Source organism: Eriocheir sinensis, chromosome 26 (assembly GCF_024679095.1).
Source record: "Eriocheir sinensis breed Jianghai 21 chromosome 26, ASM2467909v1, whole genome shotgun sequence".
Classification (NCBI taxonomy): Eukaryota; Metazoa; Arthropoda; class Malacostraca; order Decapoda; family Varunidae; genus Eriocheir; species Eriocheir sinensis.
The window spans coordinates 17,025,239-17,041,445 of record NC_066534.1 but is presented as its reverse complement, the minus strand read 5'-3'; the positions used below and the strand labels follow the sequence as shown (position 1 = coordinate 17,041,445).

Sequence of the window (16,207 nt, the reverse complement as noted above, 5' to 3'; positions counted from 1 at the left end):
AGAGGATTACTCGAGCGGATTTTCACGTATCGCCGCGAAATTTGCAGCGGACGTCAGCTGGTCCTGCTAATGAAGCCCCGGGAAGCAAGCAAACCAGCCCCGCCCAGCCCCGCCCCGCTCCTCTCGCCGCTCTTGTCCCCCACCTCACCGCGGAGCACACTGACCGTCCTCTCTTACCCCTTGCCCCGCCCCGTCCCCCCCGCCCTTCCCCTCTCGCCCCCCTCTCGCCCCGCCCCGCCCCGCTCTGACCCGCTCCAAGCATCGCCCACCATCCTCATTTTTAAAACAAAAGAGAATCGCTTGTGTGGGCATTTTTTCCGCCTCCACCTCCTCCTCCTCCTCTTCCTCTTCTTCCTCTTTATCCTCCTCCTACTCACGGATTCTTTCTTTCTTTCTGGATAAGCTTAACTCTCTCTCTCTCTCTCTCTCTCTCTCTCTCTCTCTCTCTCTCTCTCTCTCTCTCTCTCTCTCTCTCTCTCTCTCAAGTGGTGTTTAATCAAGGAAAAAGAAGAAAGAGCGGCCAAAACACAGATATTTGCCGCGTTAAACAAAGGCTTCACGTTCGCTGCAGGTCGTGGTCGTGGCGGTGTGAGGCTTTTCTTTGGCGCTGGAAGTAGGTGAGAGCTGACTGTGGGAGGGAGAGGAGGTGTTTTTCTTCGTTTTTGTTTATTTAATGTATTCTGTTATTATATTTTATTGAAGTTATTTATTTCTTCTATTTCTTTCTTTATCTTCCATTCCTTAGTTCTCGTTTCCCGTGTCTTATCTTCTTTTTCTTTTCTTCCTTTCCTTTCTCTTCCTTTTCCTTCCTCTTCCCTACCCTGCCCCTGTTATTTCTTCCCTTCCGTCCGTTCCCCTTTCTTCCTTCTTCCTTTTCCATACCTTCCAATCTCTACCTTTCCATTACTTTCCCTTCCCTTCTCTTTTCCCTTTCTCTCCTCGTCCCTTCCTTTTCTTACCCTTATATAACCATCCCTTCCATACCCTTCCATTACTTTTCCCTTCCCTTTTATACCTTCCACTTTCTCTCGTCTTCTCTTCCCTCCCGTTTCTTCCCATCCCTTTCCCTTCCCTTTCCTTCCTCTACCTCGTCACTCACCATAGCCAACATATCTCCACTAATCTGTCCACGGTCAGGGCAAAGCGGCGGCCCAATATACTAGCACAAGGTGGATGGCTCTACTCGTAAAGCCCCTTCAGTCCTCCGCCCTCCGACACGCCGCTTTCCCCAGCCCGCCGCTCCCGCCTCCACACCGTAGCACAGCGCTGGCTCGGTAGGCGGAGGGATGATTCACGAGCTCTCTGTTACCCTCCCGCTTAGTCGCTTTATGATGTAATAAGACTTTGGCGGGAGTTTAATAGACGTCCGGGTAATGTCTTTCGCTCTCTATCTTTCTCTTTCTCTTTCTCTTTGTATGTCTTTGTATCTTTCCTTCTCTCTGTGTCTGTCTTTGTATATGTATCTCTCTCTCTCTCTCTCTCTCTCTCTCTCTCTCTCTCTCTCTCTCTCTCTCTCTCTCTCTCTCTCTCTCTCTCTCTCTCTCTCTCTCTCTCTCTCTCTCTCTCTCTCTCTCTCTCTCTCTCTCTCTCTCTCTCTCTCTCTCTCTCTCTCTCTCTCTCTCTCTCTCTCTCTCTCTCTCTCTCTCTCTCACGTCTTTCACAGCCACTAGAGAAATACAGAAAGACATGTAGATTTTTTTTCACACTCGTTCCTTCCCTACACACACACACACACACACACACACACACACACACACACACACACACACACACACACTTTACCCCCCCCCCCCACACACACACACACACACGCTATACCTTGTTCATTCCTTCCCAACAGGACACGAAACAAGAGAGCAAAGATGAACTCCGGGAACTGTCAAGAAACTGGGGAGTGTTATTTTCACCAACGCTACACTACCTATCTCCCTCCTCACTCCTCTTCCCCTCCTCCTCCTCCTCCTCCTCCTCCTCCTCCTTCATCTCCCTCGGCCGCCTCATTAAGAATTCACGCGCGGCCAGTTCCTCGTCATCAGAATTCAGCTCAGTCGCCGACCCGAGTGTTAGTTGCTGTATTATGCTCCGCCCTTGTGCAGAACAGGGAAAGGGGGAGAGAGAGGAGACGCGGCGGCGGAGAGGGATGGAAAAGGAGACTGACGAAGCGAGAGGAGGAGGAGGAGGGTGATGGGGGGAGAGGGAGGGAGGGAAAGGGAGAGGTGTTGGGTGTATTATGAAGGAGAAAGGGAGAGAGTGAAGGAGGAGTCGAGAAAGAGACGAAGAAATTGAAAGATGCAAAAAAAGGAAAGAATGTGAGTTAGTAAAAAAGAATGATACATAGCCGCCCCTCACACACACACACACACACACACACACACGAGATGATAAACTTTAGCGCCGCCGGAATGTTGACGCTTCGGATCAGCTGATGTGCCTTGGCGAGTCAGCTGATCTTTGTTTACCTTCGTCGGCCGCTCGTCTGTCTGCGCCTCCGACCCTCTCCGTACTCGCCCTTGATCACGCGCCCGCCCCCCTCGCCCACGCACAAGCCCACGCCCATGTCTGCCCCTGTTCTCTCCTCCACGCCCTCACACCCATACCAATACTAACACTCATTCCCAGCTCTCTCTTATACTCTTCTTCCCTCTCTTCTCTCTCCTCTTCCCTGTCTTTTTTCTCTTTTCTCTTACACATGTTTTCCCACCCACCTAGCTAACCGGGCTCCTTTACCCCGCCTTCCTCTCCCTATTATTTTCCTTTCGTCTTCTTTTTTCTCCTTTTTCTTTTCCCCGTTGTCCTTCATTCTCTCATTCCTCACATTATCTTTTCCCTCTTCACACTTTCCCTCTTGTTGACTCACTTTGTCCACTATCTCATTCTTCTTTTCGTCTTTTCTTCTTCTCATTCTCTTCCTCATTCTCCTTCTCCTCCTCCTCCTTTCATCCCTCGCGCCCTTCATTGTCTCATGCACCCAGACACAGCCTATCCCTCCTCTTCATTTCACTTGCTTCTCTTCCCCTTTTCACTCTTTCCTCGCCCTTCTTTTCCTTTTCCTTCTCTCCCTTTCATTTGCTTATATTCATGTCCTCTTCTATTCAACTATTTTTCCTTCTCTTCCCTTCCCTTCCTATCCCTTTCCTTCCCCTCCCTTTCCTTCCCCTCCCTCCCTTCCCTTACCCTCCCTTTCCTTCCCCTCCCTTCCCTTCCCTTCCCTTCCCTTCCCTTTCCTTTCCCTTTCTATCCCCTCCCTTCCCTTCCCTTCCCTTCCTTCCAGTTGTTGACGCGCCTCTCCCAAATGAAGTCAGCACATTGAGGGCATTAAAACATCACTAACCTTACTCCATCCTCTCACGGTTCGTCTACTCGCGACGTAAACACTGTGTAGATTTTGAGGTCTTGTGAAGGGTAGAGGCGTGATGTATACACGTCTTGCGCACACACACACACACACACACACACGCACACGCACAGATAAATATATACAGTTCCATGCAAATTTTTGCTTTCTTATTTTTTTTATTCTCAATCTCTCTTAATATTCTTTTCTGATCAAAATAAGGTTGGGAAAAAGAATAGAAAATAAAATTAGGAAAAAAAGATAGAAAAGGGAAAGAGAAAAAGTGTAAATGAGATAGAGAAAATAAGAAAAGAAAGATAAAGAAAAAAGAAAGAGAAACATGTAAAAATGTCCAAGAAAAAAAAATGAAAATACAAACATTGCCGCAAATACGAGAAAAGAAACAACAATAAAAAAACGTACAACAACAACAACAACAACAACAACAACAACAACAACAACAACAACAACAACAACAACAACAACAACATTTGCCTTCCCTATCAATCAGCGCCAATGTTTGTTTACGAGCGGCCATCAGCTGTTTGTTTGGCGCGCACGTGATCTGTTTGTGCGTGTTTGTGCATGTTTGGGGGTAGGTCTATATATGTGCCTGTGTGTGTGTGTGTGTGTGTGTGTGTGTGTGTGTGTGTATGTGTGTGTCGTTTGTTTATCCGGGGCACAGATGGATGGGTGTTTGGGTGTGTTTGTGGATCGCTTTTTCGTGTGTTTGTGTCTTTTCAACGGGTCATGTTTTCCGGGTAATGTTGTTTGTGTATCGTAATGACAGGCGGGTCGCAAGTCTCGTCGCTTGGGGTTGCTACCGGCGTGTGAAGCTGATTGGGGGTTGTTCACCGGGCGGACAGGTGGCGACACAGGCAGTTTAGGTTGCAAGGTATATATAGAACTTTAGAGAGACAGAGAGAGCTTGATATAGAAAAAGGAAAGAGGTAAAGATAGAAATATATAGATAGAAAGATGATAGATAGGTAGATAGACAGGCATAAAGGTACGTAGAAAGGTAGCTAACAGGTAGATGGATAGTTGGGTTAATGAATAGACAGACAGATAGAAAAAACGACAAATTGACAGATCGATAGACTGATAAATATATGGATAGTTTGTAGGTAGGTAAGCAGACAGGTAGAAAGAGAAGGTATAGACAGATGGGTTAATATGTGCATAGATAATTAAAAAGAAAAATAGATAAGTAGGGAGAACGATAGGAGAATATACAGATAAACCGATAGACAGATTGATAAACAGACTAAATAGATAAAAAGGACAAACAGGAAAAAATATATATGCCGATAACAAAGAAATATACAGATGGGTGAAAAAAATAGACTGATGGATGTCTCGATAAACAGATAGGTAGATTGTGAAATGGATTGATGGACAGATGAACAGCCAGACCAGACAACGAGAGAATAAAAGCTGTATATAAATGACCAAATTCGCCCCCTCTAACTGGTCCATCCATCAAGCTATCAGTCGCACTGTGTTAATCTCCGTCAACACGTGCAGTCGACCGGTCAGGCGTGGGAGTGGGTTCGGGCGGTGAAAAATATATATGAATGAAAGTAAATTATAAACAGTGTGTATTAACATCGCCAAAGGGAACTTCAGGACAGAATAGAGGACGAAGTGTTTGTGTTAAATGGTAAACATCGCCAAAGATAAGAGAACAGAATGGATGAGGAGTGGGTTCGGGCGGTGAAAAATATATATGAATGAAAGTAAATTATGAACATTGTGTATTAACATCGCCAAAGGGAACTTCAGGACAGAATAGAGGACGAAAAGTGTTTGTAGAAAATAGTAAACACATTGCCACAGATAAGAGAAGAACTGCATAGGAGTGGGTTCGGGCGGTGAAAAATATATATGAATGAAAGTAAATTATGAACATTGTGTATTAACATCACCAAAGGGAACAATAGGAGAGAATGGAAGGCTAATAGATTTGTATGGATAAAAAAAATAAAAATGTAAAAATGAATGCATATAAAAAACTAAAAAAAAATTAACTTCGCGAAAGGGAACAGAAGGATAGATTGAAGGAGCAAAACACAAGTAAACACAACACACAGGTACTCACAACACACAAGCACACACGACACATAGGTACTCGTAACACAAAAAAACACACAGAGGTTCATAGGTCCAGCCAATGAGCCAACACAACACACAGGTACTCACGATACACAAGCACACACGACACATAGGTACTCGTAACACACAAACACACAGAGAGGTTCATGGGTCTAGCCAATGAGCCAACAAGCCGGTGTACCATTCCTCCCTATCTGTCTTCCTGTCTATACGTATGTCCCTGTGTCCGTGGGTTCGGTTAGTGGCATCGGGTCGTATAACAAGGGAATCTGCGGCACAGTAGGCGGACTGGCAGCTTTTAGGGACCATAAAGGAGACGAATGACTGTATTTAGCGAGGCCGCCGCGGTGAGGGACTGTTTGGCGGTCGTATAGCGGCGGAACGGGTCTATTTAACACCTCCCCTCCCCTCTCCCTCTCTCCGGCAGGGTGTACGTGGAGGAGGGCGGGCGGCTCGTGCTGACGGAGACGCTGCAGACGGACGAGGGCCGCTACGTGTGCTCGGCGTCCAACATGGTGGGGACAAGGACCTCCCCGCCCGCCATCCTCGCCGTGCTGGGTGAGTCCTGTTGTGTTATTTGTATTGGTTTTATTTTATTTTATTTTACGTGATTTGACTAATTTTCTTTTTTTTCTTTTTTTTTTCCTTTTCTCCTTTTTTCTTTTCCTTTCTTTTCTGCTTTCGTTAGTTTCCTTTCCCTTCCCTTCCCTTCTCTTCCCTTTCCTTGCCTTACCTTACCTTACCGTACCTTACCTTACTTCCCCTTCCTTTCCTTACTTTACCTTACCTTACCGTATCTTACCTTATCTTACCTCACCTTACCTTACCTTACCTTACCTTACCTTACCTAACCTTACATTACCTTTACTCAACATTATTATATATTTTGTCTTACTTTGTATATATATTTATTTGTTTATTGATTGATTGATTGATTGAGTGTATGAGTGTTTTTAGTATTTCATTTTTCTTCTATTTTATTTTATTTATACATTTATTTTTTTCTGTGTGTGTGTGTGTGTGTGTGTGTGTGTGTGTGTGTGTGTGTGTGTGTGTGTGTGTGTGTTTCAGGATATTTACACTTTTTTAGGTAACACCTCACATTTTTTAGTACGTTATTCTAAATATGTTTTTTTTGTGTGTGTGTTTTATGAACTACAAAACCCAAAATATTATGATCTATTACGTGTTTTTGTGTTCTATTTTGTGGCCTATAAATGTGTGTGTGTGTGTGTGTGTGTGTGTGTGTGTGTGTGGAGAGAGAGAGAGAGAGAGAGAGAGAGAGAGAGAGAGAGAGAGAGAGAGAGAGAGTGTATGTAAAGGAAGCCGTGTATGCATGAGGGGAAACTGTGTGTGTGTGTGTGTGTGTGTGTGTGTGTGTGTGTGTGTGTGTGTGTGTGTAGGGAAACTGGGGCGTGAGAAGTGTGCGTGGAGTGCGTGGTGTGTATGTGAAACGGGGTGGAAGGGCGTCCGTGTGTGTGTGTGTGTGTGTGTGTGTGTGTGTGTGTGTGTGTGTGTGTGACTATATACTGCCTGCGTTGGTGGGGGGGGGGGGGGGGCATCCAGGCTTAGTGAGGAGGAGGAGGAGGAGGAGGAGGAGGAGGAAGAGAGGGATGTAGGGAGGAAGAGAGAGAGGGAGATGCATGGGTATATATGACTTTCTCTCTCTCTCTCTCTCTCTCTCTCTCTCTCTCTCTCTGTTATCTTTTTTCTCTGTTGGTTACTTTCGTTGGTGTTATTTTTCACCTGTTTTGTCTTTCAGCTGTAGTATATAAGTGTTACCTGTGTTGCTCGTCTTTCTTCGACACATGGAGGTAATGAACGCAGCTGTGGAACTAATTTTGATAGAGCTTTTCTTTTCCACATCTTTTCCCTGCGTTTTTTTTAATCACGACGTTTTTGTGACTTTATCAATCTATCTATATCTATCAACTTACTTATCCACCTAGATTGTCAGTCTGTCTATCCATGAAGGCAAGGAGGAGGGGGAGGATCTATAGTGGACGCCAGTAGAAGTAGAAGGAGGAGGAGGAGGGAGACACTATATAGGATTCGATTCACCATGAGGGAGGAGGGGTAAGGAACAACTGTGGGCGTCAGTAGAAGGTGGAGGAGGAGGGAGGGTTAGAGGGGCTAGGAGTCGCTTCAGTAGAGAGGGAGGAGGAGGAGGAGGAGGAGGAGTGGGTGGCTTAGATGGGCTAGGAGTCGCTTCAGTAGAGAGGGAGAAAGAGGAGGAGGGGGAGGCTTAGATGGGCTAGGAGTCGCTTCAGTAGAGAGGGAGGAGGAGGAGGAGTGAGTGTTACCAGAAAGGGAGGAGGGGAGGCTTAGATGGGCTAGGAGTCGCTTCAGTAGAGAGGGAGAAAGAGGTAGAGGAGTGGGAGCTACCAGAAAAGGAGGAAGAGGAAGGGGTTAGGTTAGAGGGACTAGGGATCGGTTCAGCATGCGGGAGAGGGAAGAGAATCCAGTGTGGGCGTTAGTTGAAAGTGGAGGAGGAGGAGGAGAGAGGGTGGAAGAGGGTCTAGGGTACGCGTCAGCACTGCAGATGCATGACTGTGCTGTGTCTTGCTGCCGCCTCTGCCCGTCTCAGCATCATCGCCGCCGCAGACTCAGCAATCTCAGCAGTGACGCATAACACTTTCTTTCCTTCCTGCTTGCTGCTGTATATCCTGGTTCCTGTGACTTAAACTTTTGGTCATGAAGAGAGGGAGAGAGGAAGTTTCAAGACACCTATGACCCTACTTCTAACATTTCATTTAATCCACTATATAGTTACTTATTTCTTTTTTTTATATATTTTTTTTATTTCTTATGTTTTTATTTCTTTTCTATGTTGTTTTGTTGTTTTTATGGTGTGGTATAACGCGTTCTTTTCTTATTCTTTCGTTTTCTTTCTTTCTTTTCTATAACTGTCCTCGTTCTTCCTTTTGTTTCAGCCGCTGGTCTGCCGCTTCTTACCATTAGATTAAAAATAAGATCATACTTTTATTCTCTAAGTCATACTAAAGCCAAAACAATTCCACCTATCGACAACACTCTATAACTCACACCGTTCCCAAAACCACCACCATCACCAACACCACTGTGCCCGGAAAACAACACACTCACGCCTTCCTTGCTTCATAGTGACCCAATACAGCGTGAGGCAGGAGCTTGATGGATGGGGACGCGAAGGCCACTGGAATGCGTGCCTGGCCGGTGCTGGGGTTGGGAGGAGGGGGAGGAAGAGCCGTGACTTAAACCCTGAACCTAAATCCTTCACGAGAGGACAACACAGACTAGGAAGAGAGAGAGGGAGAGAGAAAGAGAGAGAGTATCACCTGTGGCGTCGGTGAAGGGGGTTAGAGCTGCTCCTTAGTAATATAAATAGACATATAGGTAAAATAGTGAATGGATGTATGGATGAATGAGTATATCTACCTCAGTTTAGTTAATTTAGTAGTAGATCTTGTAAGTTGAGGTTATGTTACAGATGCTATTGGGATGGGTATGAAGGGGGGACGCCAGTCAGTCACTTCACCAAAAAAAAAAAACTAATGAAGAATGAAAGATAGAAAGCAAGGAAAGGATGAGAGAAAGAAAGAGAAAGACAGTAAAGAAAAAAAATAAGCTGTCTGGATGTTCTGTATGCAAGGAAGAATTATTTAGTTGAAGTAGCGATATTGTATGAGAGAGAGAGAGAGAGAGAGAGAGAGAGAGAGAGAGAATCACAACAAGGGGTCCAGGTTAATTATTGGGCCCAACTCACCTGGCCACTCAGGTATACCATTGACATAAAGTTGACATTAGCCTCCCCATCCCCCCTCTCCCCTCTCTCCCCCTTCATCTCCATCCCTTTCCCCTCTTCCCATTCCTCAACTTCCCTCTCCCCATTCCGCACCCCTCACCCCTCTCCCTTCTTTTTCCTCTTCCTCTCCACCCCTCTCCCCTCTCCCCTCTCTTTTCCCTCCATGTCAGTCACCATTCTCATCTCCCTTCCTCTTCCATCTCCCTATCTTTTCCACACTCATTCCCTCTACTTCCTCCCTTCCTCCTCTTCTTTATGCCCCCTTCTCCCTTTCCTTTTTGTTAATTTCTTTCTTCCTACCTAATTCTCCTCTCTATCTATCTTTCCCCCCTTCCCTCCTCCCCTCATTTATTATTTTTCCTATTCCTTTCCTCCATTCCTCTTCTTTTTGCCTCCTTCTCTCCTTTTCTTAATTTATTTTTCTCTTCCTTATTCTCCCTTCCTATATTCCTCCCTTCCATCCTCCCTTCATTTTCCATTTTTCCTATTCCTTTCTTCCATCCTTAATTCCTCTTCTTTATGCCTCCTTCTCCCTCTCCCTTTACGCAATTTCCTTCTCCCTATTTTATTCTCCCTGCCTCCTATATTTCTCCCTTCCCTCCCTCCCCTCATTTATCATTTCGCCCCCTTTCTTTACTACATGCCTCATCCTCTCCTCCCCTTTTAACGCCCCATCTCATTTTTCTCCCCAATTTCTTCTGCTCTACCTCATTCTACCCTTTTATTTATTTCTCCCTTATTTTCTCTTTCCTATTCTTTGTCATTTCTTTCGTTTTTTTTATTTTGTATTTTTTTTCTCTCCTCCTTCTCTCCCATCCTCTATCTCCCATTTTCTTTCTCTTTTTTTCAACTGTTGTTTTATTTTCCTCTTTATCATATCCCGCCTTCCTTCCGTCCTTCCGTTCATTTTCCTCCTCTTCCCTATTCTCTTCCTCCTCCTTTCTTTTCTTATTTCCCATTTTCTTTCTCTACATTCCTACTTCTCTTTTCTTTCCTTCACTTTCCTCTTTGTCTTGTTTTTTTCCTCTTTGTCTTCTGTTTCTTGTTATCAGACTTCTACTTCCTCTCCCTATTTTTCCCCATTTTTTTCCCTTATTTTTACACACACACACACACACACACACACACACACACACACTCTCTCTCTCTCTCTCTCTCTCTCTCTCTCTCTCTCTCTCTCTCTCTCTCTTCATCCCTGACTAATATATTTGCTCCCTTGCTTCCAAAATAAAATAAAAAAGTAACTCTATTAATGGCCCGTGTTATTTATTTACGGAGGAAATGCATTAACTTAGAGCTTTATTTATGAATGTTGTGTGATGCATTATTATTATTATTATTATTATTATTATTATTATTATTATTATTATTATTATTATTATTATTATTATTATTATTATGGTTGGGGTAGGAGATGCAGTGGTAATGTTTAAGCTGACTGTAGTAATAGTAGTAGTAGTAGTAGTAGTAGTAGTAGTAATAGTATAACATTAGTGATGAGAGAGCGAAACAAGGAAGGAGGAGGAACAGGACAAGGAAGAAGGAGAAATGGAGAGGAAAAATGATAAAGGAAAAGGAAACGAAAAACAAAACTATGAAGAGGAGGAGGAGTTGCAGGAAAAGTCGATGAAGGTAAATGAAAAGGAGGAAAATTATGAGAAAGAGAGAAAGGGAAAAGAGATACAGAAAAAAATGAAAAAAGGCAAATAGTAGAAGGGGAATGAGGATGATGAAGGGCAGGGCGATCAGGAGTAAGTTCCGTAGTAAGGAGAAGAAAAACCTTGCTATAAAGTACAAGATGGTCTGCTATGAGTAAGATATGCAAATTCCTCCTCCCATAACCTGTAAAATATCTTGCCACACAGTAGAGCTTCTTACTCCTAATACTCTTGCCTCCCCTCCCTTCCCCTCCCCTCCCCTCCTTTTCCTATCCTCTCATTCCATTCCCCTCCTTTCCTCTTCCCTTTCTTCCCTTCCCCTCCCTTCCCCTCCCCTCCTTTTCCTCTCCTCTCATTCCATTACCCTCCTCTCCTCTTCCCTTCCCTCCCTTCCCCTCCCCTCCCCTCCTTTTCCTCTCCTCTCATTCCATTCTCCTCCTCTCCTCTTGCCTTCCTTCCCTTCCCTTCCCCTCCCCTCTCCTCCTTTTCCTATCCTCTCATTCCATTACCCTCCTCTCCTCTTGCCTTCCTTCCCTTCCCTTCCCTTCCCCTCCCCTCCCCTCCTTTTCCTCTTCTCTCATTCCATTCCCCTCCTCTCCTCTTGCCTTCCCTCCCTTCCCCTCCCCTCCCCTCCTTTTCCTCTCCTCTCATTCCATTCCCCTCCTCTCCTCTTCCCTTCCTTCCCCTCCCCTCCACTCCTTTTCCTCTCCTCTCAGTCCATTCCCCTCCTCTCGTCTTCCCTTCCTTCCCCTCCCCTCCCCTCCTTTTCCTCTCCTCTCATTCCATTCCCCTCCTCTCCTCTTCCCTTTCTTCCCTTCCCCTCCCCTCCCTCCCTCCTCTTTTCCTCTCCTCTCATTCCATTACCCTTCCCTCCTCTTCCCTTTTCCCATCGTTTCCCTTCTTCCCCATTTAGCTCTTCATCTTCACTATTTCTCATTCTCCAGTTTGTAATTTATATTCCTTATCTTTTTTTTTTCCTCCTATCCCCTTTCCTCCCTTCCCTCTCCCTTTTCCTTTCTCCTTCTTCGTCTTTCCCCAATCCCAATAGCTGTTATCTCTCCTACTTATTCCCCATTTCCCCATTTCTGTTCATCATCTCCCTTTACTTTCTCTTCCTACTCTCCTTTTTTCCTCCCCTTCCCTTCCTTTCCCTTCGTCCTCTGTTCCCATTTCTATTGATAATCTCCCTTCTTCACTTTTTCTTCCTTCTCCTCATTTCCCTCTCCTCCCCTTCCTTTCCTGTCGTCCTCTCTTCCACATTTCTATTCATAATCTCCCTTTACTTTCTCTTCCTTCTCCCCTTTTTTCCTCCCCTTCCCTTCGGTTCCCCTCGTCCTCTGTTCCACATTTCTATTCATCATCTCCCTTCTTTACTTCCTCCTCCCCATTTTCCTCCCCTTCCCTTCCTTTCCTATCGTCCTCTGTTCCCATTTCTATTCATCATCTCCCTTCTTCACTTTCTCTTACTTCTCTCCTTTTTTTCCTCCCCTCCCCTTCCTTTCCCTTCCGTTCCCCTTTCCTCTCCTCTCCCTAATCTCAAAGTTCTTAATCTCCCTGTACGTATTTCCCATTCCCCATTTAGTCAGTTCTAATCATCTCCCTTCCTCACATTCTCTCCCTTTTCATCTTTTTTTCCCTTCCCCTCTCATGGTTACTTTTCTCTCCTCATTTCCTCTTTTCACCAGTCCTCTATCCTCCCCCCTCTTTCTTTCTCCCTCGCCTATCCTTACCTCCCCTCCTCATCCCTCCTTCCTCCCCCTTCTCTTTTTCCTCTTTCCTTCAAATCAGCTTCCTCGTTTTCCTCCTCCGCCTAATTCCCTTCCTTTCCCTTCCTCTCCTCCTTCCTACACTCCCTCACCAGCCTGCCTCCCCTAGTCCTCCCTCCCCTCCACAGTCCCCCCCCCCCTCCTCCTCAGCCCCCTTCCCCCCAGGCGTACTCCAGGCCGCTACATTCAAGGCAGATCTTATATAAAAATGTCTGAAGAAGTGTGGCGAGGCGGGAGGCATCCTGGCTGTCAGTAGCAGGCTTTCCCTCCCTCCCTCTCTCAAGTCCCTCCCTTCCTCCCACCTTTCCTCCCTCCATCTTTCAGTTCCCTCTTTTCCTCTCCTCCCTTCCTCTTTCTCCCTCTCTTTTTCCCTCCTTCCCTTCCTCCCTTCATCTCTTCTTCCTCTCTTCGTCTCTCTCTCTCTCTCTCTCTCTCTCTCTCTCTCTCTCTCTCTCTCTCTCTCTCTCTCTCTCTCTCTCTCTCTCTCTCTCTCTCTCTCTCTCTCTCTCTCTCTCTCTCTCTCTCTCTCTCTCTCTCTCTCTCTCTCATTATTGCATGCAGAGAGAGAGAGAGAGAGAGAGAGAGAGAGAGAGAGAGAGAGAGAGAGAGAGAGAGCGTCTTTCTTGCATCTACGGAGCATTAGTCATTTTTATTACGTCATTATTTTCTTCTTTCTATCTCTCCCTTTCTCCTTATTCCTCTCCTTCGGTTTCCTTCCCCTCTCTCTCTTTACATACATATACATACTACGGTCCCTCATTACTCTCTCTCTCTCTCTCTCTCTCTCTTTTGGTTCCTTTCTTTTGAACGTTTTTTCTTTTTTTTCTTTTTTCTTTCTTATCTTTCTTTCGTTCCTTCTTTTTTCTTTCTTTTTTTGTTATTTTCTTGTCTTTTATTCTCTCTCTCTCTCTCTCTCTCTCTCTCTCTCTCTCTCTCTCTCTCTCTCTCTCTCTCTCTCTCTCTCTCTCTCTCTCTCTCTCTCTCTCCTTTCATTAGGAAGACATATATTATCGCGAATGACTGCAGAGAGAGACTCTTGAAACAATATTATTTCTGCGAAGGTAATCACAGACTTCTTTTCCGGCGATATTGAGGAAAAAAGTAATATGGAGGAGGAGGAGGAGGAGGACGAGGAGGAGGAGGAAAAGGAGGAAAGAGGAAAAGAAAGAGGAAGGGAGTATGAAAAGGAGAGAGAATAAATGGAGAAAGAAATGAAAAATGACCCTACGGAGAGAGAGAGAGAGAGAGAGAGAGAGAGAGAGAGAGAGAGAGAGATGAAGGACAGTCCAGCTGGTGAATGTATTTTTAATTGGGAAGAAAATGGAATGCAGGTGTCCACTTCCCTCCTCCTCCTTCTCCACTGGGCACCCTGTTGGAGGAGAGAGAGAGAGAGAGAGAGAGAGAGAGAGAGAGAGAGAGAGAGAGAGAGAGAGAGAGAGAGAGAGAGAGAGAGAGAGAGAGAGAGAGAGAGAGAGAGAGAGAGAGAGAGAGAGAGGGGGAGGAAATATCAGTGAGGGAATGTCGGTAACTCTTGTCCAGCATTCATTCCCTTTCTTTTGTACTCGTTTTGGACATTTATCTCGCGGCGGGAGGGAACACACACACACACACACACACACACACACACACACACACACACACACACACACACACACGCAGGGGTTTCTCTCTCTCTCTCTCTCTGTGTGTGTGTGTGTGTGTGTGTGTGTGTGTGTGTGTGTGTGTGTGTGTGTGTGTTTTGCGTTTTTCGAATCGCTATCCCTCCCGTTTTCTCTCTTCGCTTTGGGGCTTTGTTACTGGGGGTGGGGGGGGGGGGTATGTTGTTTAATGTTTTTTTCTTTTCTTTTCTTTATTTTGATGTTTTTTTAATAGATGTTTTTATGTATGTTTGTGGTAGTTGTCTTTTTCAACTGTTTGAATTGACACATGTAGACTGATTGACTTTTTAATCTTTGACTGGTACACTCAGTTTTTTTTTCTTTTCTAATACTACTGCTATTACTACTACTCCTGCTACTTCTTCTATTACTACTACTACTACTACTACTACTACTACTTTTTCTACTACTAATGTTGCTCTTACTACTACTACTACTACTACTACTACTACTACTATTACTATTACTACTACTTTTGCTACTACTACTACTACTACTACTACTACTACCATTACTACTATTACAATGTGTCATTTTTTCGTTTAATATATTTTTATGCATATTAATATTGCATGATCATTATCTTTTAATTATAAATATATCACAGTATCATTTAATTTTCCCCTATGCCTATTGAATTAGACCTTTGATTTATGTATGCACAATTATATTTTAAATTAATATTAATTTTAAAAGATGATAATTTGGAATTTATTGAAAAAGAGAGAGAGAGAGAGAGAGAGAGAGAGAGAGAGAGAGAGAGAGAGAGAGAGAGAGAGAGAGAGAGAGAGAGAGAGAGAGAGAGAGAGAGAGAGAGAGAGAGAGAGAGAGAGTCTCGCATTTATTTCCTGCCGTGTGTTCGTAAACTTTTATTTCGTTATCTCCGTCAGTGAGTCGCGAGACATTCAATTACCGAACCCAACTTTTTTTGTCTTCAACTTTTTTTTTTTTTTTTAAGTTCGACGTTTTAATTGGCTAAAATACCTCGCTCTCCGATACTTGGCTGCATGACTTCATTTTCAAGAGGAAACACATATATGTATAAAGATAGGGTTTGTTCAATATGTGTAGTTTTTATTTTTTTATTTTTTTACAGTAAAGGAAACAGCTCAAGGACGAAAAAAAAAGAAAACAATAATGAAAAAAAGCCCGGAAATCATTGCTCCTATAAAAAGAGAGTTAAGAGGATTGACCAAAAGAGAAAGTTACTTTGAAGAAAATCTCTATAATCCAAAAATTTTACGTGAGGATTTATATTATATGGACATATGCATTTATTTGGATTCGTTTTCATAATTATAAACTTAAAATATTATGATTTACTAAAGGAAAACACATCTACTGCGATCTCTTTTTAATTGGGTTGTAGTTTCGTATATTTTGCATAAATATTCCTTGCTTTTTTCCGGGTTCTTTTACTCAGCGAACCATTCGTGTAAGTTTTATTTATTACAGTCATTTGTTTTTTAATATACTAGGAATCCACAACGCTTTACCAGAACAGTGATTTGAATATAAAAAGTACGTGTTTCTGAAGTTACTGTTAGTCTGAAATATGAACAGAGAGAATAACAATATTTTACTCTAGGGATCCAGTATTGTGAGGCTGCACATTTCTGTTGATATTCTTCTTTGGGCGTTGGTTTGTAATGGAAAGGAAATCCACACTGCCTTACCTCACAGTTGGCATGATGGGGCTTTACACGATCCCTGTGAATTAGTATTTTTTTACATATACGAAATTTACAATATTTTACTCTAGGGATCCAGTATTGTGAGGCTGCACATTTCTATTGATATTCTTCTTTGGGCGTTGGTTTGTAATGGAAAGGAAATCCACGATGCCTTACCTCACAGATGGTATGATAGGGCTGTACATGATCTCTGTGAAT

The 16,207-nt window shown here is 44.0% G+C and overlaps 1 protein-coding gene across 1 annotated transcript in view; it reads left to right on the top strand.

Annotated features, from left to right (window-relative positions):
- LOC127003840 (roundabout homolog 2-like) overlaps positions 1 to 16,207 on the top strand; it is a gene marked incomplete at its 5' end in the record, with an annotated part of 245,879 nt that overhangs the window by 89,529 nt on the left and 140,143 nt on the right. Inside the window, one exon of the mRNA XM_050870915.1 lies at positions 5,877 to 6,007. Within this exon, the coding sequence (XP_050726872.1) occupies positions 5,877 to 6,007 (131 nt within the window). The remainder of the gene's footprint in view (positions 1 to 5,876; positions 6,008 to 16,207) is intronic.